This window comes from Coccinella septempunctata, chromosome 9 (genome assembly GCF_907165205.1).
Source record: "Coccinella septempunctata chromosome 9, icCocSept1.1, whole genome shotgun sequence".
Taxonomy (NCBI): domain Eukaryota; kingdom Metazoa; phylum Arthropoda; class Insecta; order Coleoptera; family Coccinellidae; genus Coccinella; species Coccinella septempunctata.
Window position 1 is genome coordinate 10,525,610 of NC_058197.1, and position 26,075 is coordinate 10,551,684.

The following is a 26,075-nucleotide window of genomic DNA, read 5'->3' on the forward strand; positions in this document are numbered from 1 at the left end:
TAATTCTGCTTGGGAGATTTTTTTTCGAAATAATCTTTACCATTTAAAATTCTGCCATTATGTAGTATTACAACACTCTTTGCTTTTTGGATAGAAAATGTATAGGAGGCTTATTGATTGAAATTAAAAAGAAGGGGAAATATCTTAGAAAAGAGAAAGTGCTTTATAAGAAGGATAAATTCAGATGCATACCACCCGACGATATGAATATCGACAAGTGTTACGATCTGAATTGAACTAGCCAATTTGCCATCGTCAAGGTCCCAAATGGAGTACGCTCCACCGAAGAAAAGCAGATGCTGACCATGGTTTCGGCCTCATTTGGCCTCATCAGAGCAACATAGCATTTTTGCACGGTGGAGAACGTTTGGAATTGATGGAACTTTATTCAATATTGGCATGTTCTACTGGGTATTATTTACCTAGAGCGCCACCCAATATGAAATGGTGTCCGATTCAATCCCCTCCAGATAGAAACTAAGACGAAGACAATAGCATATGTCCCATATTTTCCCTAATTCCTTGTTGATATTCATATCGTCGGGTGGTATGCATCTGAATTTATCCTTCTTATTATATTCATTGCCTCCCTGTAATAGGCGTGATCATTCTTTATTGTTTTCGTTTATGTGTTCAATATGCACTGAAGTCAACTGAACTGCTTGCGACATCAACAGGATGGACAAAAAGGGATAAAAAGGGATAAAAAAGTATCGGAAGAAACAACAATTCATGGACCTAACCTCAAACTATCGACTTTGCGACCTGCTACAGACATTGTTGACAATGTCGACACTTGCTCATAGTCGACTGTATTTTCAGAGTTGTCAAGGTCCACTCTGCTTTTTACTCACGCTATCACATACTGTTAATTTGCCAAAAAATATGCTATCTAACGATGTAAAGATATGCTGGTTCTGCTATTTGAATTAAAAAAATACAGGAATGTTTCCGGTATAACCCCAAGCTGCAGAAGTCTGAAAATATTCTAGGTGGAAAGTTTGTAGTCGAATACTCACAGTAGCAAATTTTCAGCCCAAAATTGTGGTTAGTTCTTCATAAACATCTAATAGGACATTCATCGTGGGACACACAAATTCATCAAGATAGTATTGGGATTCGTGAAAAAACATTGAAACAACACCAAATATCGACATTCGACATATATATTCACATGAATTCAAACACAAAGTCATTCACATATCCGAAATGAAACATTTTTGAAATTCCATCGACCAGATTGGGATTTGTGGTGCAAACAACACAGTTCTTAACTGAAAAGACTGATTTACAAGATCTTCACTAGGAGTAGCCTTTTCAACCACTATACCGGTGCTTTGCTATCACAGTAGATTCTTCACAAGGTTTGAGGTAATCATAATGGTTAAAAATCTCATCCTAGTGAAAACCACGTCATCTACTTTCTTCTCTGTTTTTGATCCTATCCAAATAAAACTCCAGGCGAGGACATTTCGAGATTGGTTCTTCTCGACAGATTTGCTTTTACTTTGGTCTGACAGCTAGGCCTGCCTTAATATGATTCATACACTGCGAGATCTGTAGTTGAAAAAAGTTGATTCATGTACATGTAGATTTAAGGGGTGTTTCATTGCGACCTTAAGGTCTATTCTGGACCCCATCAGAGCAGGTTTCGCCATTAAGTAGTCCAAAGCTCTCCAATTCTGGAGTTGGGATGGCTTCAAATAGATTACTTCTACGAGTTTTTTGTCCAAAGCATTTTTGGGTTTGGCTAGCAATGGCGAACCATTCCATCACCAGGTTTTCCGGAGTTTCATCCTTCTGCCCACGGAATCTGTTCCCATCGTATTCTTCTCATTAGGTGCTTCCTGAGGTGACAGTGAGGAGATGTAGCATATTCTTGCTAAGACTCAGATACCTCTTACATATCGCAGTGTTGAAGTTCCCAAAGAACATTTTATTTTGAATGTTTTGGTCTAGGAAGATTCCCTCAGTGTTAACCTCTTTCGATTTGTGCTCCTTTCCTAGCTTGACAGAAAACCCAGGCTAAGCAGAACTTGGTGCCTTACTCTTTGATACACTGCTTAATCATTCTTTTTTTTAATCAGAATCACAGTTCTATCTTCTATACAAATTTCTCAACAATACTCCCCTCACATTGTTGAAGGAGAGACCAAAAATAGAACCATGTGTAAGCCCACCAATCCCTAACAATGCCGACGAACGAAACGGAAATGGGAAACGGCTAAACATAGAATCGAGCAACACCAAAAAGAATTTCATCCTCAGTTCGTTCATCTCTTAAGTTCTAGGTAAGAAGGAAAAACAGATCATGCTTACATCCTGGCTTACCGATGGGTGGTCCCCCTTGACGTTCTGCAAAGCTTTGTTCGACGCTGTGGGAGTCCTTGCCTCTGGGGGCAAGGCTCCTGTGCTGCTTCCTGCAGGCGACTTGGCTTGGGGTGCATTTCCGGTGGTTCTGGAAAGTGAACTTCAATAAAATTATCATATTGGTATCTTCAAAGGGTGGGCCCTCTTAGAAAGTTTCAATTTGGTGCTGAACACGATGTAAGACAGCAATTGAAATGATTGAAGATGACCACATGGTATAAAAAGCAATACTACAAACATTTTCTCGTTTTCTCTCGAAATATCATTTTCCAGCTTCGCATTTAGTTAGGTTCATTTTGACCAGCTCAACGTTCTGTTTGGAAAAAGGCTCACCTTTAAAAACACCCAGCATTGGTTGTAGAGTGCATTGCTATGTTACGAGGCAAGAACCAGAAAATCAAATCTCTAATATTCAAGTCATTTTTGAATCTTTATCGTATAATCTTTGTTAAAACGGAATGATAATTTTCACAGTTATTGTTAGACTGTCGAAAAGCAAAAATGTTTTTCTTTCAACTCTATATTGCATCAACAAGTAAGTACCCCGTATAGTGACCAGGAATGGTTCGAATTTCAAACAACTAACACATTCCCTACAAAGTGAACAGGGTATTGATTTTCCAGGAATCTTTTCGATTTATCTTCAAGCCCTACGGTAAAAAGTAAATATAGGCTAGGAAGAAAAACAGAAACGTTAATTTGTCGAGATGGTTAATCTCGAATTCTAATCCGCAGAGTAAATGTTTGAAGGTTAGATGGTGATACTCACTCTAATTGCGCTCTAGAAGGTCCAACGTTGATAGTGGAGAGGAAGACATGAAAAAAAGAAGAAAAATAGATTAGTGAAAATATTTTTCTTTGACCAACAACGGTGACTTTTCTGGATTATCGTGTTGGTATAATTCGAATTGGAATGGAAAATTTATATCGTGAAATAGTTTCAATTCACTACCAACAAGCTTATCTATTTTGAAGTGTGGAATGGACATCAGGAAATTATGAAGCTGATTTTGTTTCAACGATAATTTCTCGTATATACATAGAATATGTTCCATTTCCTTTCATATAGCTGTACTGAATGTGTAATTACTGAGTTCGACAACAGGAAAACATTAAAATTCATTAAATCGAATTAGTTTTACAGAATGATGCAATGAAATGACTATGCGTGTGTCCACTGTTGTAAAATGGCCATCCACACTAATATTATAACGAGGTAAAGTTCATGAGTTGGAGAGTTTGTTAATTTGTGGGTTTGTAGGAAGTACTTTCTGGATTTACGGAACGGTTTTGATAATTCTTTCACCAATAGAGAAGTACATTATTCCTGAGTGTTAAAAGCTATGCTTGATTGTGATTGATGGTATTTTCAATGTTTTTGTTAGTTTTTGTGTTTCTTCATACATAACTTCGGAACAAGATGTCCAATTTTGATGGATATTTGACTATTGTATGGAGAATTAAGTCGACAAGGTTTTCGTGTGGAATTTATCACTATACAGGGTGAGTCCTTGACTCGTATAAATATTTCAACAGTATTTTTCTCGATGAAAATTATAGCCAAATGGCTATCATTTTGAGTTTTCATAATGAGCTTTGCAATTCCTGAAGAAACAAAATTCCCTCCAGAATAACAAGCTAAATCTATGATATTACACATCTGTGGATCTTTTAAACATAGTTGAATTCAGCCAAAGTACCCAATTTTCCGAATGTCGCAGTTATTTTTAATTTTTAAACATCAAATTACTCGAAAATTGCACATTATATGAGAAATATGATGAAGAATACTTTTATTTTACAAAACGTTCAAATATTCATTAGATAGGGTGCAACTTAGTTTCAAGAGTTGGGTTCTTTGAAATTTTGGTAATGGTCAGAATGAGAAAACTGGAAGACGTGGGTGATATTTTGTGTTCGGAAAAGATTAATCGAATGAATGACAAACTATATTCCGAAATAAATTTCATTTGATAAAACCGTTTGCGAGATAGAACAAAAAATAATTTTTTATGTTTGTTTTAAACAGCCTGTATCTTGTTAACCGGGCCGATTCAGAAAAAATGGTATGAGAAAAAATTTCTTCTTTTGACCTCTCAAGAATCTAATGTTGAAATATTTGTACAAGTCAAAGACTCACCCTGTATAATGAAGAGATGATGAGAATGAGAAATATCGATTTTTCGTAAACAAGTGAATGAATTATGAATTACTGACGTAGAGAGAACTATAAGAGATAAAGAAAAAAGATCATGTAGATATGGAAAAGTTCTATGAAGAAGTCCTGTGTGTGACTTGTGTCCAATTTTAACATTTTGTACAAACCGAAATAATTTTCCTTTTCCAGAGGGCTTTTCACTGGCATGGCATGACAGTTATCAACGCCACTCACTCCCGATGAAAAATGTTTTTAGCATCATAGTTTTCTAACCAATATATCGCAGTATATAGAATCTGCGAGGAAAACTCTAGTTAAACTAGACCTTTCGTCGCCATCTTGGATGTAGTCTCCACTGTGAAAAGTCGTCTCTCAAAGCAGGCGGGCACAGCTGGTAATTTATAATAAGAATGCACGTATGTTGTGTGATTTACTACTTATAGTACCACTGAAGAAATCTTACTAAGCATTGTTGATATATTATCGTGACCACAGAAAGATAATCCTTTGAATGTTATTATGATCCCAATCAGTTACCTAGACTATCCACGAAATTTCCATCGCAGCTCGAATTAAAACAACAGCAATAGAACTTCAGGGTTCAGCCATTATTCAAACTTTTAGGGTGATAACAACACGTATCTCCCCTTTGCCAATTTATATAATGAACTGTTGATAAATAGCCACTGTTGGGACCTGAAAGTAGTTTTTAGTGCCACAACTCCAACCTGCCCTATCTTTATCGAAGAGTATTTAGGTCCCTGGGGTTAACCTATTCATTTTCGAGCGAACAAAAGGTGAAATTGATGTCGATCCTTTACTTCGCGCCCAAAAACAGGCCGTTTATTCACTCCCCGTTCATGTTTAATGGTGCATTGGCAGAATTAGGGATCAGCACTCACTGGAGCTTATCGATAAAACGATATGCAGATATACCATAATTATGCTACATATATTCGGCGTAAAAAATGAAGCTTTTGAACCTTCATTCTGTTCTGATGTATTCTTGTAAGTGCGGTTCACATAACACAAGTGAACAACCACTTGTAGAAACCATTTAGTGATAGCATAATGGCTTTACAACCGACCATTTCTTAACCAACTCTGAAATAAAACAAGGCTGCGTGTTAGCGCTTTGCTGTTCAATATTTTCGCCATAGATTTCTGATAATTGCTGTCATAAGCATGCCTGCAAGAGACGTTGGAATAAGATTCAGATTTTATGGATGCCTGTTTATCCTGAAGCTCCTCAGAGCATAAACCCGTACAAAATTTATCACGGAACTTCAATAAGCAGACGACTGCGCACCTATAGCTAGCAGCTCAGAGGATCTACGGATAATGTTGGACTCCTTTAAACATATATACGAAGCTTTCGGCCTTAGTCTCCATATTGACAAAACCAAAATCTTGGTAAGTCCGCCAGAAAACCTTCAAACAGATATCAGTCTGGAGGATGAAACTCTAGAACAGGTCGAGCAGTTTAAATACTTGGGAAGCTTCATAATTACTAGGGCTAACCTGGACACGGAAATACACAACCGTATCAATTCGGCATCACGGGCATTCTGGAAGCTAAAGGTCAGAGTGTTTCAAAATCACGACCTCAATCTAAAACAGCTGTTAACAAAGCAGTTGTCCTCCCAACGGTTCTTTACGGAAGCGAAAGCTGGACGCCCTACATGCGACTTATTGAACAGCTTTATCAAACGCAACAACGTCATCAGATGGTTCCACAAAGTTTCAAATGCAGAAGTCTTGCAGCACGCGAGTTGTATAACAATTAAGACTCAAGTAACGAGGGCCCGATTCAGATAGAGTATCCACATTCTGAGGATGCAAGACACAAGACTCCCCAAAATCGCTCTGTATGGCGAATGCACAGAGGAAGCTTAGAAACCAGGAGGTCAGTATAAGCGGTTTGAGGATATAATGCATCAATCCCTAAAATCAGTAAATGCCAATCATAACTGGGAAAAACTAGGGTTAGACAGATCACAGTGGAGGTCTTTGGTCCACAGTTATAATGGAGACTTGAGAAGAATACATCGGCGGCCAGATCTGGTTGGTGACTATCCATGCCCGGAGTGTAGAAGCATCTGTAGGTCACGGTTGGGTCTCTTCAGTCACAGGAGGTCACATAGTCCCGAGCAGCTCTATTTTATAATATATTATATAATATATTATAATTATAAGTTTGATCGCACCAATAGTCTGGTTTTTAAGTCTTTTTGTAGATTTATTCTCGGTAACGAGATTCAGCAATGACAATGAATGAAATCAGGAACCCTGTAAGGTTCGGCGAAGTAGAAGCTGGATTCCGATTTATTACGAAACTGAATTTCATCAAAACCCTTTGAGAATAGATCCTATAAGTTAACTGCAACTCACACACAATGTTATAGAAATCCGTCAAAAAACAAACAACTCGACTGAAAATCTGAACCATTCAGGGTGTACACCTCAACCTCCACTGATACATTTCATCATATTTCATCATAATCGCCCCAGCCGTTTATGAGTGAGTGTTCACTTAGTATCTTACCTCCATTTCGCGGTGATATATCAAATACATAGGTGATAGTTATAGTTATAGTGAGAAGGGGTTACAGTTCACTGTGACCTTATTGTGCCCCTTAACAGAGCTGTTTTCATCGCGTCCTTTACAGATTGCCTTTCAGTTCCAGAGATCTGATGAAATCCAATATCTGGGACGGCTTCAACGAGGATAATTCCAACTTCTACAAGTTTCTCGTCCAAAGCACTCTTTCCTGTGGCTTGCAATGGCATAGCATTGCGTAACCAGGTGAATAGGTGTTTCTTCCTCCTCCCCACAGAATCTAAATTCGTCAGTGTTCGACAAACCCATTCTCAACAGATGCTTCTTTAGGCGACAATGTCCTGTGAGAAAGCCAGTGAGTAGGTGTAGTTGGTTCTTACTTAGATCCAGATATATTTTGGATCTAGCAGTCTCAAGGTTCCGAAGGAACTTTTTGGAGTGATCCATTCCTGGGAGTTTTTCCCTTTCGGCTTTCTCCTTCTCCATAAATTCCTTCTTGTAGGTGCATTTTCCTATACCATAGAAGGGTTATGGGCCAGTGAGTGACGTTTGTGAGCTCTCTCAGGCAAGTGTATTGGCCTTCCCCTTTCCTGTTATTCCCGAAGGACCGGGAACCCAAATTAAAGAGACCTTATTTTTCTTGCCTACTTCATTGAGTTTGTTCCGGCACTCCCAAATCAGTTTTGAATACATAGGTGATAGAAATGAATCGAAATTCAAAACTCGATATTTCAAAATAGCCAGAATATGGAATTACGAAATACACTGCGCAAAAAAATTAACGCACATTATGGAAATCTCAAATTTATTCTACAACTGAATGTGTTCTCAATGATAATTATTTTTATCCGAATTATGCATGCATATGTTATCCACTTTCAACGGTTTTCTTCAATACAGATGTTTTTTCCCAGCAGGAATAAAAAAAGATGATATTATCAGATTTTGAATGTATTGGCTCCATTCTAAAATCAGTTGTTCTCGATCAATTCTAGTGATCAATAGTATTTTGCGAGTTAGCATATGCATTGGGAAGAGGCCGATTGGGAAAGAGTTCTCTTCACCGATGATCTGCCTCTACCATTGTGATCGACGTTCCCTTGTATACAGACGTCCACATGAAAGATATGCTCAGTGCAATTTCCTGAATTCTACTGGTTTCGGGGGAGGATCGATTATGGTATGGGGTGGAATATCTTTGACTGCTCGCACAGACCTAGTGGTCGTTGATAATGGAGCAATGAATGCTGATAAGTATATAAGGAGCATTCTTGAAGAGCATGTAGTGCTATTCGCCCCATACATTGGTAAAAATTTCATTTTTATGGACGATAATGCCAGACCCCATCGTGCGCGCATCGTTCAGGAGTACCTTGAAGAGGTTGAAGTCCCTCGAATGGAATGGCCAGCAAGAAGTCCAAATATCAATCCGATTGAGCAGGTTTGGGACAACCTCAATAGAAGGCTGAGAAGTTCAGAAAAGCATCCAGTTACTCTTAATGACTTAGGAATCCAACTCGGAGAAATCTGGGAAGGACTAGATCAGAACATTTTAAGATCACTCATTTTGAGTATGAACCATCGTTGCCGAGCTGTAATTAACGCAAGGGGTGGAAATACCAAGTATTAAATCACTTATCAGCATTTCAGTGTTTTGAAAATTGTTCATTTCTCTTCTTTCACATAAGATTCGGTGATATCCTGAATTTTTCTTCCATTTAATGTGTCTTGTTTCGTTCAAAACCTTCCCGAGAGAACATAAAAAATAAGTTATAAAGTCAATGTAGAGTTAATTTTCATTAAAATTGAGATTTTCAGAATGTGCGTTAATTTTTTTGCGCAGTGTATATCGATGTTTTCGATATCCATTTCCACCCCTAATATAGTCCCAAAACTGTAAACGGGACGGCCCAGCATGTACCAGGAACGTGTTTGGAAAGGCGATTTGAAATTTTAACTCGACCCAAAACATCCTGAAATATGCGCACAGGAGAATGGGATGCGATTTTTAGGTGGCATATATTACCGGGGGTTACGACCGGGGGTGGCGGACGAATTTATCTGGGCTTTATTGTGTGATTCCGGCGTTTTATATTGCGCCTGATTTGGCCGAGTGAATTTTTATGGCGCGCAGGGAATTCCAACGGAAAGTGAACGTTTCAGGCAATATTTTTTCGAGGTGGAGCTTGCAGGGTTTTGTATGTAAGGACGATAAATTATCCTCTTCTACCGCTGAAACGGCGATTTTCCATGAAGAACAGGTAACGTTGGAAGTTTAACGAAGAATTGTAGGTATGAGTGAACATTCATCCTATTAAAACAGCCTTGTTGCATATACAGTTTGTCTTCATTATTATTTTTGCAAGTATACGTGTAGGAATATGTATTCTCATATAGTATATGGTGTTTAATGTTGATTGATATACTCAAACTGAACGGCTAATGATCAAGCAGTCGATGTTGATGTTCAAAATGAAAAACAAAACACAGCCTGGTTCACAAATACACGAAACACCCAGTTTTGATCCTATCGTTAGATATATTTCTATCCTTAATGTACGAGAATGTATTGATATCTAGTTAGCCTAGACCAGTTCCATGCATAAAAAAAATATTGCGTTACCATAGCAATGAACAATAACTCATCAGAAGTGTCAGTGTGAAGTTTGAGGTCAAAAAAGTAAACCAGAGTTACACAATAAATTAAAAGAAAGAAGATGTCCACCGAAATTGTGGAAATCGAAAAATTGGAGTATCGAGCCATCATCAAGTACCTGTATTTAAAAGGTTTAAGAGGTAAGCAGATTTACGAAGATATGCTTGATACCCTTGGTGATCAATGTCCTTCATATGCGAGCGTGAAAAATTGAACTGTAAGCTTCAAAAGAGGTAAATTTTCCATTGAAGATGATGATCGATCGGGAAGGCCAGTTTCTGCGTCAGTCCCCGAAAATATCGATGCAGTTCATGACATGATTTTATCAGACCGTCGAATTGGGCTAAAACGGATATCTGAAGCACTGAATATTTCATACGAACGCGTTCATCTTATTGTTCACGTCAATTTGGACATGAGAAAAATTGCTACAAAATGGATCCCCAAATGTTTGAATGTTGACCAAAAGCGTGCAAGGGTAGATGATGCATCGCGTTAGCTCTGTGCTCGATTTGAAAACGATGTACACTTCTTAAACCGAATTGTTAGTATGGATGAGACTAGGGTAGGTACATTTCTACGATCCAGAAACAAAGCAACAATCGATGGAATGACGACACTCTGGTTCTCCAAGACCTAAGATGTTTCGTGTCCAAAACTCTGTTGGAAAAGTTCTTGCTTCAGTTTTTTGGGATTGTCATGGAGTAATCACGATTAATTTTTTGGATAAGGGTAGAACAATAACCGGAGATTACTATTCGACATTACTGACCACTCTACGGAAAAAATTAAAGAGAAAAGGCGCAAAAAGCTATCCAAAGGTGTTTTGTTTTTGCAGGACAACGCCCCTGCACACAAATCTCATGTTGCCATGCAAAAAGTCCGACTTTCATCTCTTTCCTCAACTGAACAGAAGTTTAAAAGGTCGTTAATTTTCTTCAACCGAGGAGGTAATAAAAGCTGTGGAGGTCTGGTTTGCAGAGCAAGAAGAAACATTTTTTTTTAAAGGTCTAGAGACGTTGCAGGTTGCTGTAATAAATGTAACCAAGTAGGAGGAGGATATGATTAGTAATAAAATATTTTGACATTGATATTTTGTTTGGTTCTATAGTAGGCTAAGAATTTTTCAGTATATCCTCGTAATAGACTTTTGGACCTCCACTATGCACTCAGAAATACGCTGAGACATACACCTAATAAGGTCGATTTTTTCTTGAGGTGTGCAACTTGTACCTTATGTCGAAGTGCCGCAAGAAAACCAGATGTTCGTCGAAATGAGGCAACCTAATTTAAGCTACATATGGTCGTGCATTTTTTGTGTCGGTTGGACAGCTTCCGACTATAAGACAGAACATGGGGTGCCACCACCTCCTGGATATAAGGAACACCGGTCAGGTTGCCTCTAATAAATACTTAAGGTATTCACAGACCAATAACTAACTCACAACATACCTGACATCATATTGCTCAGTGAGGCAGAAAGCAGAGCACTAATCATCGACGAACCAATTCCAAATAACGATACCTACTAGGTTACCCCTGCAACTCCCAGCAGAATCCCTTTATTTTCTTCAATAGGGAGACTTTATGTTCAACCCAACAAAAAAAATTGAAATTCAATTATATCCGAAGCGAAAACTTTGGGCGAATCCCCAATCTCATAAATTTTTCCAGTGAAAATTCTACGCCAGCTAGATATATTCACTTTTATTGGATTCCAAGCAGTTTCCGGGCTTGACAAATAAGTGCGTTCCCTATCCCCTACCTCGGCGAACCCAATAACTTTCCCCAACAAGAAAGCTGCGTTATGTAAGGCATAGGGCATTATCCAATTTACCGCAAGGTTTTCAGGCGCCCGGTTACTGTTTCATATCATTATTAATTTTCCGCAATATGAGGGTCTTAATGCGCCTTCAAAGAAGGCGAAAAATGTAATTAAAAGTTCTCCCCTGAGAGGCAACTGGAAATCCCCAAGTTTCGTTCGAGGTCATCCTGAGTATTCAAGCTCCATGCCTCCAGTTTGAGCCGGATTTTCAACAGTAATCCGTAGAAAGTTTAACGGATGATCTGTGGCTCATTGTTCGGGATTGTATATTGAGCACAGTTTGCTCAGATGAGTCCTTAAGCCTTCGAACTTCTTGTTGTGCGCTTGATGAGGAATGGTGAGAAGCTTCTTGGAATGCACCTGAAGGGTTCAATACCTGTAATGACTAATGCTCTGATAAAAACTTGCCCTTTCAGAATAATCACCAAACATCCTACCCTTCTTATAACAATGAAATAAAACTATCCAGAACAACTCGTCTAGTCCAGATTGGGACCTCAAAAATTTCATGGAATGGATTATCATGTAATCTAGAAATTACAAATCATCTACCAATAAGCTATCATAGAAACTACACTGCGAAAAAAAATTAACGCACATTATGGAAATCTTAAATTTATTCTACAACTGAAGGTGTTCTCAATGATAATTATTTTTATCAGAATTATGCATGCATATGTTATCTACTTTCAACGGTTTTCTTCCATACAGATGTGTTTTCCCAGCAGGAATAAAAAAAGATGATATTATCAAATTTTGAATGTATTGGCTCCATTCTAAAATCAGTTGTTCTCAATCAATTCTAGTGATCAATAGTTTTTCTTTCGTTTGATTTTCTATACTCGATCGCTAAGCAACGCGAAACACGCAATTTGACCCAAGAAGAATGTGCCCAAGTGGTAGTTTTGCGAGATGGGTGGACATATACAAGAATTGTAGAAAGGTTTCGTGTTTTCCATACAAGAGTGTCCAGAATGTTGCAGCGATTCAGGGAGACAGGTATAAATGTCCGAAGACCAGGACAGGGTAGACCACGGGTAACAACTACCATTCAAGAACGTTACTTGAGAGTTTCTTCGTTGAGACATTGGTTTGCAACCGCTCACCTCCTTCAAATTCAGCTTGAGCAAACTCATGAGGTGCAAATTAGCACTCAGACAATAAGAAATCGCCTCAGAGAATATGATTTAAGGCCTCGTGTCGCGACAAGAGGCCCAGCTCTTACCCCAGCCCATCGAAGGGCGCGTTTGGATTTTGCGAGAGAGCATATCCATTGGGAAGAGGCCGATTGGGAAAGAGTTCTCTTCACAGATGAGTCTAGATTCTGCCTCCACCATTGTGATCGACGTTCCCTTGTATACAGACGTCCACATGAAAGATATGCTCAGTGCAATTTCCTGAATACTACTGGTTTCGGGGGAGGATCGATTATGGTATGGGGTGGAATATCTTTGACTGCTCGCACAGACCTAGTGATCGTTGATAATGGAGCTATGAATCCTGATGAGTATATAAGGAACATTCTTGAAGAGGATTTAGTGCGCGCATCGTAGTACCTTGAAGAGGTTGAAGTCTCTCGAATGGAATGGCCAGCAAGAAGTCCAGATCTCAATCCGATTGAGCAGGTTTGGGACATCCTCAATAGAAGGCTGAGAAGTTCAGAATATCCTCTAGCTACTCTTAATGACATAGGAATCCAACTCGGAGAAATCTGGGAAGGATTAGATGAGAACATTTTAAGATCACTCATTTTGAGTATGAACCGTCGTTGCCGAGCTGTAATTAACGCAAGGGGTGGAAATACCAAGTATTAAATCACTTATCAGCATATCAGTATTTTGAAAATTGTTCATTTCTCTTCTTTCACATAAGATTCGGTGAAATCCTGAATTTTATTCCATTTAATGTGTCTTGTTTCGTTCAAAACCTTCCCGAGAGAACATAAAAAATAAGTTATAAAGTCAATGTAGAGTTAACTTTCATTAAAATGGAGATTTTCAGAATGTGCGTTAATTTTTTTGCGCAGTGTAGTTGGATATTCTAAAATTCACAATACGTCAGACGGTAGCGAACATATTCAATGTGAGAGAATCTATATAATGTTTCATCTGAATCTAAACGACTTATATTTCAGCTGAATATTTCCACAATCAGAAAGATTGTGAATGTAGAGGATGACAAGGAATTTTATTCTATTGGAAGACTCAAAAAAGTGGTGGCATTTGAGGATTTTATGTTTGAGTGAATTCATGAGAAAAGTTTACTACAGGATTGTCGATAAATGTCATCATAGAATAAGTTCCCGGAAATTCATTTTTCTATTTTTCATTTGAATTGTCTTACACATTGTAAATGTACCAAAGGTACCAATAAATACCTAATTATTATTATTATATCAATATGTATTAAGATGAACAGCCACAAATACGTGCCAGTTGTCCTGTTAATTGTTTATTAATGTGAAATTTTTTTTCACAGGTGAAGTGTGTGTCATCTTGACTTGAAACTTCCTTTAATTCCTTTTACTTATATTGATGCAAGATGATTTTTGTTGAAGAATTTAACATTCTTGTAATTATCTGTTAATTCCTTCGGGAGATATCAATTCCCAACCACTGTATCATATGCATTTCATCTTCGGGTTAATATTTTTGAAATCTACAAGGGATGCAACGTATTCAATCTTTAGCCAAAGAAGATAAGGAACATTAACTGTCCTCAAGCTAGTGCATATTATGATATTATTCTGATCTCTTGTATTCTCCATATATAAAATAACTGGATTTGGTATGCCTTCAATCAGTTTGTATAAACTTCAATTATGTTCGTCACATATTTTCCGAAGAGATTCGACATTGTGATAGAATACGTAATAACAGAAACTTTACGTAGAACGAGCAACATAGCGTTGTTTTAAAACCCAGAAATGTTTTGACAAGCTTCATAAACCCACATTTTCGTACTTTACAGAGTGAAATGTGTCAAATTTCCATGACCAACCAAGTGCTAAAATAAAAGTGAATGGATTATATTTGTATATCAATCTGCTATTCTAAGATTATCTGTTGAATGTTTTGAGAGCAGTTTCATCGACTATGAAAATTTATGCAGAAAATTCATAGAAAGTTGTGACAACATGAACACGAATTTGAATTCCACTCTCTCCCATCACTCTTTCATCGCCATTCAAAGAAAAGATCATTAATTCCACATACATCACGTTTAACAACCCGCAAATTCGAGTCCCCCATTTCCGCAGACTGTTATAACGGATTACGCTCGTGTACCTGACATAAACCTGTTTTCCAGCAAAGAAAATGAGGCTCATCTTTCTCGCCGCATTCACCGACACGACGCACATAACTCCAGAGTTGATTTGCATCCTATCTTCCTGCAGCTAAACGGCGTTGGAAAAATGGCTGACAATTTCCTGTCCGATCTGTACTTTTCTTGACGGGTAGAAAATTGAATGGGTTTCATATTTGCATACACCTATGTCAGAGCCATGCCCGGGTGGAGAGATGGGTTCACAGGATGTTTCATCGGATATTTGGGCAGTAAAGGTGATGCCTCTCTCTCTGTGAGGTTCAGTGAGGATTCTGCAGATTTCGCCATTGAATTTTCTACTTTTTTATCACTTTTGAGTCATAATCTCCTCACCTCTCTTCCTATTGAGGAATTCAATAAGTTCTCAAACTTCATCCGTGTAGGGAAGTTGACTTCACCTTTGTGAAGCTAGTAAGTGTAACAAATTTTAATATGAGTTTCGACTAATGGTAGAAGAAAGTCTTTAAGGACTGTGTCAGAGGCCTTAATCAGCGGGCCAAAAGCAAAGATATCGGAAGAACTTCTAGGTACTCTTTGTATCTAGATCAGTATATTCTTTCTTGCACACTGTCCTGATATGTTTTTATGTTTTTATCTTTTTCAGTTTCCTCTTCAGAAGTTTCATGATAGTGTTCTATTTCGAATCTTGATAGATCTGTCTGCTCCCAACGAAGCAGAGTGCATTTATTGCTTGTTTTCTGTTGGTCAGCTGGTGACGTCTTTGACTATTTTCAGTTATGTACGAGGAAAGATTGAAAAATTCTTAGCCTACTATAGAACCAACTAGTTCAGTTATGTTTTTAGACATGTAGCTCCTCCTCATATGTACGATCATATATTGAAAAATTCTTAGCCTACTATAGAATCAAACAAAATTTCAAGGTCAAAATATTTCAAAACTCAACATATTCTCCGCTTAATTGGATACATTTATTACAGCGAACCTGCAACGTCTCTAGACCTTTCAAAAAAATGTTCCTTCTTGCTCTGCAAACCAGACTTCCACAGCTTATATTACCTCCTCGTTGGAAGAAAATTAACGACCTTTTAAACTGTAACGGGTATAAATCGTAAAAGGGTTTAATCTCGAGCGCCAGCTATCCTTTCAATAGGGAGCAATAGCAAACCCACCCAGGTACCTACAAGTCGGAGACAGAGTTCGGGGTTATCTAAGGTGTTAGCGATAACAAGTACTTTAAAACCGAATTTATTACAATAATCTAAATTACAGTGAACCATACAGTTATTTCCAAGTCAAGAAATATATACAGCTGATGACCAAGTTCAAAATTGAGGAAAACAGAAATGCAATAATTAACTTGTCACGGTGATCAGAAATTCAAACTCAACAAAGTGAAATTAATGAATTAAAGAATATTCAAATTAATTATATTCAGTCAAACTATCAGGCATTAAAGAAAGAAAATAATCAATAGCGGTCACTTTGATTCCTTCTGAGACAATAAAGAATGTACGGGGTTTATACAAAATTTACAGTAACCGGGTGTCTCAGAAAGATCCAAGTCTCTGTAATCGGTCAATTTAGCAATGGGTTTGATCCCGAGTACTTTCAGTGATTTTCAGTGTACAGGCCAATCAGAATTGAAAATATTCAATAAACGGGACGGGGTTGATGCAGGTGAAACACAATGCAACAATTCACAGGATAACGGGGTAGTTTATCGTGGTCTCTCCGTGGCAACCTTGGGTGTACACGCCAACCTTTACCAGCAGAAAAACTTCGAGACCTCTGCCGATTGGTTTCCGTCACCAGATAGCCAGGCGACAGAACTCTGCAGTAAACGAGAAGTCTAAACGGAGTATAACAGGGGGATAGGTTACTGTGGTCTTTCCGTGGCAACCTTGGGTGTACACGCCAAGCATTACCAGCGGAACGACTTCGAGACTTCCGTCAATTGGTCTTGGCTTGGTTCACCAGAGAACCAGGCGACAGAAGTCTGCGTTAAACAGGGGGATTAACAATAAGGATTAACACAATTAAACAAATAAAAGAATGCAACTTTGAATCACGAAGTATGCGGTATCAAGAAAAGACTTACGGTTTGTTCCGGTACGGTCACACCACCACTTAGAGAAATGAAAAAAAAAGAAAAAAAACTCTAATAGGAAGAAAGAATGAATCAATCAAAAATGAATTAGTTAAGAACACAGTATCGAATAAAGAATAACGAAACATGAATGAATGAATACAGAATGAAAAAAGAATGAATCAAGAATAACGAATCATGAATGATTCAAGAATAAAGAATGAATGACGTTCGTCTGGTGGTGTGGCCCTATTTATCAACTTTCCAACATGTGACGGTCATGTGATCAAAATTGCATCCAAAAATTCGGTATTCTCGAATATTTTCCCCAGAAAAAATATTCTTGGTGGCGGTTATCTCTTTATCGGTAAAAGAAACTGTCGTTATCTGCAATCCACGTTGTTTTATGCTGAATTCGGTGTGTTTTTATGGACGGAAAAACAACGCCGAATGCAGAAAGACACTTTTTCTTTGTTTTGGATTCTTACGGTGGATTAATGATGGAAATTTCAATTATACGGAATTTGAATTTATTAATCAGGATTCTGAAATATATTTCTAAAATGAAACGGCATAACTACATCATAACTGAAATCTCCATCAGACAGCGTTGCATTGGTTCAACTGGAAAATTCAGGGAAACGGATATTTAAAACGAGGCTTGATCCTTATTCAAAACACTCAAGCATCGTTACAAAACTTTTTCTCAGTCGCGAAAGAGATAGTCGGATGGAGCCAAACCTGGTGAATAAGGGGGTGTTCTAGTAATTCTAACCCTAAATTACGAATTTTTCGCATGGCAACATGAGATTTGTATGCAGAGGCGTTGTCCTGCAAAAACAAAACACCTTTGGATAGCTTTCCGCGTCTTTTCTCTTTAATTTTTTCCCGTATAGTGGTCAGTAATTTTGAATAGTAATGTCCGGTTATTGTTCTAGCCTTATCAAAAAAATCAACCATGATTACTCCATGGTAATCCCAAAACACTGAAGCAAGAAAGTTTCCAGCAGTTTTTTGGACACGAAACTTCTTAGGTCTTGGAGAACCAGAGTGTCGCCATTTCATCGATTGTTGCTTTGATTCTGGATCGTAGAAATGTACAAAAGTCTCATTCATAGTAACAATTCGGTTTAAGAAGTCTCCATCGTTTTCAAATAAGGCACAGATCGAACGCGATGCTTCTACCCTTGCACGCTTTTGGTCAACATTCAAACATTTGGGGATCCATTTTGCAGCAATTTTTCTCATGACCAAATTGACGTGAACTATATGATGAACGCGTTCGTATGAAATATTCAGTGATTCAGATATCCGTTTTCAGATGTTGAAAATAAATGACTTACATTTGTGAAATGACATCAAAATGGTTTTCAATGTAACTGGGAAGAAATAACGTTCGGAATCTATCATAAAACCCTTCGTGATCCGTTACAATAGAGATTTCTTCCTTTTCCATTCTATATATCTAAGATCACCGCCAAACTAAGAACTCTACTGAGGATCAGTAGTCGCATGCCTTATCGTTGTCATTTCGGTTGAAAACTATTCGAATTCTTTTGTACTTCGGCGCCTTTTCACATCACACCAAACTTCTTGACGTCCAATTCTTAGCACTTCTTGACGTAGCCATTATGAGTTCTGAACATTTTTATCTGACTCCATAGAAATTCACACGTTTATACCAGAACCGGAAAGGTGTTGCGAACGAACATTCGACGGGTTTGATGAGTATTCTGTTTTGATCTTGGTCCTTTTCATATCTGATTGATAATGAAATTATATTTTTATTTCATTCAACAAGAAACTTCTCGAAAAAAAAGAAAGAGATTTGTGCCACCTCTGTGCCGATTTCTGCTGTGAAGTTGGCCCAGCACTTTTTTCTTAGCAAAAATTATTCTGTACGTGTGCTGATCTGTGCCTAATCACGCAAATACTGCCATCAAATTCGATTTTCTTTGTCGAGATTGGTTTTGTACTTGTGCTACAAGAGTGATTACATGTGCCTCTGAAATTGCCACCAAGATATTGCGAATTTTCCAGAAAATGAAGATTTTGGGAAGAAGTTAGCTCTCCTTTGTCAAGAAAACAATATAGTAGTGCTGAGTTGTTCCGCTGAGATTTTCGACTCGGTACACATGACATGTACCATATGCAACGAAGAAACAATTTCAAAGGCACAAAACAGCACAAACCTAGCACAATTCAGCACAAAATAAATTGTTAGAAAATTAATGTGTTGGCTCCAGACATACAGTGTGGAAAAGCCAAATGGAATAAGTTGATTATCTAATGCCACTATTTTATTAGAATTACAGTGTAATTTCTAATTTCATTGGAATGAAGAATAAAATGTTACTGGGAGTACAATATATCATTTGAAGTAATAAAATGTTTCATTTTGGATCATCCAACATCTAAACATGGAGAAAAACAAACGATTTTCCCCACCATTGCCCATCGTGCACCCCGAATTCATCAAAATTTCCAGCAACCCCAATTCATTGTTTGAAATTACCCCATTTTCCACTTTCTCGGTTCTCTGCCAATGAATAACCCCTGAATTTATACGCCGTGAAACCCTCTCAGGGGCTCACGTAGTGACCAAAACATAATAAACAACCCCTTTCCCGTCTAATCGCCCCATTCCATCAAAATTAAGCTCTTAATTACCTGGCGGAATAATACTCGAAGAAGGCTACGAGAATTTCGAGTGACCTTGAGAAAGCCTGCCACATCTCTCCTCATGGCTCCCCTGAACTCTCTTGAGGGTGGAATCCTGGGCCTTGCACTTTGGTTGCTGCGTTCAGGACAAGAGTTTCGCCACGTACGCTGCAAAATTTTCACCTAACACTGCACTTTAAACACTTGAGTTATTGTCTTCATCTCGAGGTAATGAGGATCGAGAACTGGTTATGATCTATGTAACACAGCGTCAGTTCACTACAGTTTATTCGATGATCTTCATATGTTAATAGAAGTATTATTGATTATAGAAAATGAAAGAAGACGATTGGGCTGAAAGGATTATGGCGGTTAGCGGATGTTCGAAGGAAACATTTTTACCATTTCAATTATTGGATATGAAAAAGAATGTTTTGTAACTAGTAGAAATGTTATGATGAAGTAAGTTAGTCTTAAGGCAATCGATTGAAAATCCAGAGGTCGCTTTATTAAACTATAAGAGACTAATGACTGTTTGCACCGACTTTTTCAAGGCATGCTTAACGTTAAGTTAATTTCAGTGATCGCTTTGGTAACTGTAAAAATCAGATAAATAAGTAAGCCTTAACATTAAACCTACTTTAAATAAGTCGATGCAATCAGGCATAGTTTTCACGAAGTCAATATATAAATGTTAATTATGCTCATACATATCGAATCTTCTCGATAAAGTTCTCTGAGGAACTGTTGTCTGTGACAGTAGATATACAAAGAGAGTTCTAGACCGGAATTATTGGTAACGTAACGTTACAACGATTTAACCTTCTTTTCGAAGTTCGTGAGAGTATCTGAACTGATTAAACAGCGATTGGAACTTAGGAAAATTTGACGTTTATAATTCTGTTTCCTCGATGAATGTTTCTCTATAACAAGATTTCATTCAGTAAGTAGAAAATCGTGAAATTCTACCAACCTATAACAAAATTCGAGAACAAAACCCAATTAAAGAGGAATTAACTATAAATTTCTAACGATACTTCTCAAATGAAACTTTGAGGAAAGTGGTATTCATTGAAGTAGCTATAACTAGACTGCGTTACACTGAGACAAGAACAAATGAAGACACTAAGCGAAGATCATAAATGAGATTATTATGACTTATCAAGATGGAGTGACAAACACCAGATGGTAAGAGAAGAATTTAATGAAAGTGGACACTTCAACAACTTCCTGAGCATGCCTTGATCAGCAAAAATTGCTATGCACATCCTGTCTACTTGTAGAGTCTCTGATCTGTGGAAATACAAGTGCTGCCATATGTACCTCTCGAAGATTATGGCTAATCGTCTGATTCCACTCTTAGACAAGCTTTTACCTGAATCCCAGTGCGGCTTTCGATCAAATCGAGGTACGGTGTATCTAATTTTCACACTGCGACAGCTGCAAGAAAAGGCCCGTGAACAACAATCAAGGATATATACAGCCTACATCGATTTAAGTAAGGTCTTCGACTCGGTGAATCGGGGAGCGCTGTGGAAAATCATGGGACACCTTGGAGTACCCGAAAAATTCTTAGCAGTGTGTAAAAGCCTTCAAACCATCAACATCGCTAGAATACAGCATAACGGCTCTACAACGACCATTTCTTAACCAACTCTGGAATAAAACAAGGCTACGTGTTAGCGCTTTTACTGTTTAATATTTTCGCCATAGCTGTCTAGATAACTGCTGACTTGAGTGTGCCTGTAAGAGGTGTTGGAATAAAATTCAGATTCGATGGAGGCCTATTTAACCTGAAGGGCCTCAGAGCAAAAACCCCTTCAAAGTTTATCACGGAACTTCAATATGCAGACGACTGCGCTCTTATCGCTAGGAGCTCAGAGGATCTACAGATAATGTTGGACACCTATGAACATATATACGAAGCTTTAGTCCACCAGAAAGCCTTCAAACACATATCAGCCTGGAGAATGAAACTCTAGAACAGGTCGAGCAGTACAAATACTTGGGAAGCTTCATAAATACTAGGGCCAACCGAGACACGGAAATACACAACCGTATCAATTGGGCATCACGGGCATTCTGGAAGCTAAAGGTCAGAGTGTTTCAAAATCACGACCTCAATCAGAAGAGCAAGACAGCTGTTTACAAAGCAGTCGTCCTCCCAACGCTTTTTCACGGAAGCGAAAGCTGGACGCCCTACAGGCGACATATTGAACAGCTTGAACAAACGCTGTCAGACAGATTAGATGGGTCCACAAACTTTGGAATGCAGAAGTCTTGCAACGCGCGAGTTGTACAACAATTGAGACCCATGTAACAAGGTCTTACTCAGATGGAGCGGCCACATTCTGAGGATGCAAGACACAAGACTCCCCAAAATAGCTCTGTATGGCGAATTCACAGAGGGAGCCCGAAAACCAGGAGGCCAGTATAAGCGGTTTGAGGATATACTACATCAATCCCTGAAATCCGTTAATGCCAATCATAACTGGAAACAACTAGCGTTCGACAGGTTACAGTGGAGGTCTTTGATACACAGTTATAATGGAGACTCGAGAAGGATACAGTGGCGGCCAGATCTGGTTGGTGACTATAAATGCCCTGAGTGTGGAAGGATCTGCAGGTCACGATTGGCTCTCTTCAGTCACAGGAGGGCAAACAGTCGTAATTAGCCCTAATAAATTACAAGTCTGTTCGCACCTGTTTTTTTTTTTGTTTCTTTTTTTTTGTTTTTTTTTGTAGATTTATTCCCGGTAACAGGATACAGCAATGAATGAATGGAATGAATGAATGAAACATTTGTTGAGGATGATACTGCTTGCATAATTATAATCAAGCTTTTCCAACAACTCAACACATCTTTTTTAGCTTTTTACCTGACATCGAATGAAGAGGCCATCAACTCGTTCCATTTTCGTTTAGGTACGAGTTGTGTTGCTCTGATGAGGTCGAATGAGACCGAAAACATGCTCAGCATATATTTTTTCTCAGAATTCAATATACGATAATCATAATGGACCAGAAAATCCAAATATTCGTCGTGAATTATTTTGTAGGTATATCTGTGTATTGTGTCAGCCTATCCCACTCAATACAGCAGATTTCTGCCTGTTATCCCTCGTGGAGTACCGAAATTTGTATGCGAACCCCACAATGCGGTCCCCATCCAATAATTCCGCCATATTTCATCCACAGACAATGATATCCGTCAAGAGTATTTTCCCCCGATTGCTAGATATTGAAGTTCTATAGCCGCGCTTCAATTCGCGGTCTATCGGAGCATTCTAAAGTCGGCCATGTTGGTTTCTGGACGAAACAAAGAAGCCCGAACGTAAATAGCTACCTGCTAGCGTCTCTTGTTCCGTTCTCACGTGTTTCCGGCGTGAACAGACGACCGGAAACGTTTTTGTTCACGAGTCGGTGCATAGTCGCTGTTGATAACGAGTTATCCGTGCATCCGAGGGCTTTCGAATGACTTTTGTGTGAATAAAATGGTTATTCGAGGTATACATGCGCATGAATGAATGGAAGGTTCACTGTCGGGAACTTTTTCATCTTGTAGGGGCTGCGATGTTGGGCGTAGAGCGAGGAAATGAATTAGAAAACATGGAAAATATGGAACTCTTTTAATTTGGAGTTGCCTGCAGAGACCTGAAGATTAATGCGTATTCGGGAGAAAGAAAGATGTAAAAGGAACAGGTTATTCTTATTTCACGGTTTTTTTCTTTCATCACCCAATAAACACAGATACGTAGAAGTAACGTTGAGTTCTTCAAGTAACGCTACGTTGAGAAACCGGCAAAATGTCGTTAGGAAATACGTTTCGTTCTAGTGGTACAGTAACGTAGCGGACAATCTTTTTGGAATGGAAATTCTACGAGAATATAACGTTGCCATTCGATTGAAATAACGTTGCTACAATACGAAATTCAAATGTTGATTCTAAAATAAATATTTATTTTTTTTCTGCCCAGCACCCACTAGTCTTGTTATAGTTCCCATTAGCCAACATTATATCTCTTCCCACACTTCCCACTCTTCATCGAGACAACCGCAAACATTCATCACCGCCGGGATTCGAACCTGCTACCTCTGGCGTCCTACCCTACATCGCTGCCAACGAGACCACTGCACCCTATAGTTTTTATTGCAGTAGTAGCGAATATTCCATTAGCTTAAGGCTACAAAGTTCATAACATTATATTTACATTATATCTACATCAACAGTCATCCGCTCAATACATATTCTTTATTACCATTACCAGTCTCTTGAATTGATTCAAATTATAAGCAGATCTCATAACTAATGGTAACTGGTAGAACATACTCAATCCATTATAAAAAAGTGATCGCTATTGCTCTTACAATGCCAAATACAGGACACTAATTTTTTTTTCGATATATACTACTTGGCAAGACAAGGAAACGTTCTGTAATAGTGGCTACAAGAAGGGGATGTTCGTTGCTTTTAATAGAATATACTTTGAGAAAACACCACATATCCACGTTTCATATTCGTGACTGCAGTAACGAGTTGTTGAATGATTTCGTATACAACGTTGATGTAATGTTATTTATTTCCTATTGAATATACGTTGAGGAAGTACGCTAAAGAAACGTTACATATTGGTGACTACAGTAACGAGTTGTTGAATGATATTGTATTCAACGTTAATTCAATGTTTCTCACTTCCTATTGAATACACGTTGAGGGTGCACTAAAATAACAACGTTTCATGTTAGTGGATTCAGTAACCAGCTTGATCATAAACGTTGATTATATGTGAAATCAACCTAAGGTGGAATTTAGGTTTCGAAATAACGTTACAAAATTGAACGAGTAACCTTGAATCAACGCCCCCCACCACATATAAACGTATAATACACGTGTGTGTGTTTATTGGGCAGAGTTCATGACAAATTATATCATAGCTAGACCGACCCAAGTTAGTGAATATTTGAAATGGAGACGAAGAATTGTCGTTCCATTAATGCGAACTAGTCATGAAACAGAGCAGGAATTCCTTGATAGGCTAAAACATTTAAACACAAACTGTAGACTGACTGGTTTCTGTTGTCCCTCGTCAGTACAGTGCAGTGTTACACATCTCAACCGAAGGATAGTGTTTTAAATGTTTGATTAGACTAATGATGAGATCATTTTCTTCAATTTTTACAAGAACTTCAAATTAGGCATAAAGCTCATTCAAATTGTAAATTTCGTTTCGATACTTCCACAAGTGGAAATTTCTATGCTCGATCCGAAAAAATGGGGTAATTTTCTTAAAAAATTTTGATTCATCTTGAAACAAATCTCCAAACACAACGCTTAGTTTTCGATTTGAGTTGCATAGTGTGACTTTCAGTCAAATATTTCCAGTACAAAAGGTACAAAATGGTCGATTCGACAAAGTATAAGATCATTTCCTAGAAATTGGATAAATTTGGACCAAATCTCGAAATTGTGCGTTTATGGAAAACTAATAATAAAACAAAAACTTGAAATAAGGGAAAACATTGCAAACTGCTTGCTCAGTCTCTGACTACAGACAAAACTAAAATTCTACTTTCTGTCAAATGAGGATGAGTTAATGCAGAGTTACTTAGAAGTAATACCAAAAAAAGGGGCCAATTTTATTGGCAGATGGCTCACTATAATTTCGACATTTCAAGAGCTGCATCTGGAAAATTGTTTGTTAGGATTGTTGAGACTCCATCAACAATTCATGGAATGTCAAAATTATTCATTTGGAATATCAATTTTAGTCGAAAAGTTCGTAAAGGCTGTTTTCCCATATTTTAAGTTTTTTGGTCTACTTAGTCAACACCCCTTTTTTTTTACGTTGAATCGACTGAAAAAATTAAAAATGTCGGTTAAAACTTTGAGATTAAGAGATTATTTCAGTAGGACTGATATAGAATAGATGCACAGGGTGTCCTACAACATAGATCATGTCAACCCCAAAGAGGTTGGTTTTTTTGAATAATTGAATCTTAAATTCATTCATATTGTGTGTTTGCACTGTTATGATGAATGTGTTATTGATGAATGGTTATTTATACAGGATGTTCTTTGATATTATTCAACTCTCCTTAAATGATGAAATCATAAAACGTTATGAAAATCTTGTACAGGCTGTTCTATGCCGCCTTGGGTAATTTCTCGATAAACAGGAATGTTTTATAACAAACTAGTTTTCCATATGTAGGTACAGGATAGTATTAAAATCGATAGGGACTGTGGTGACAAAAACAATTGGACAGACTATATAAGGTTTTCTTACAGTTGTAATGACCTCTTCATGTAAGAAACCTGAAGGAAAATCAAAAAACACTTGTCCATTGGGATAGCCTCACGAGCATTTTGTATATATAAAAAAAAGATCCATGTCGTTATGGAACACCCTGTAAAAGGTTGTCATGTCATTGTTATGACCTCTCAAAGAAGAAAACTCAAAGAACACCCT

At 38.0% G+C, this 26,075-nt stretch overlaps 1 protein-coding gene across 11 annotated transcripts in view; it reads right to left on the minus strand.

Annotated features, from left to right (window-relative positions):
* LOC123320877 (synaptotagmin-7) overlaps window positions 1–26,075 on the minus strand; it is a 419,223-nt gene that overhangs the window by 22,724 nt on the left and 370,424 nt on the right. For 4 of the 11 annotated variants that reach the window (XM_044908353.1, XM_044908349.1, XM_044908355.1 and 1 more), the window contains 2 exons: window positions 3,140–3,151; window positions 2,320–2,470 (listed from right to left, as the gene is read on the minus strand). In XM_044908353.1, the coding sequence (XP_044764288.1) occupies window positions 2,320–2,470; window positions 3,140–3,151 (163 nt within the window). Of the gene's footprint in view, window positions 1–2,319; window positions 2,471–3,139; window positions 3,152–19,614; window positions 19,893–26,075 lie in introns of those variants that run through there. The other 7 variants (XM_044908351.1, XM_044908358.1, XM_044908360.1 and 4 more) reach the window with 5 other exon arrangements.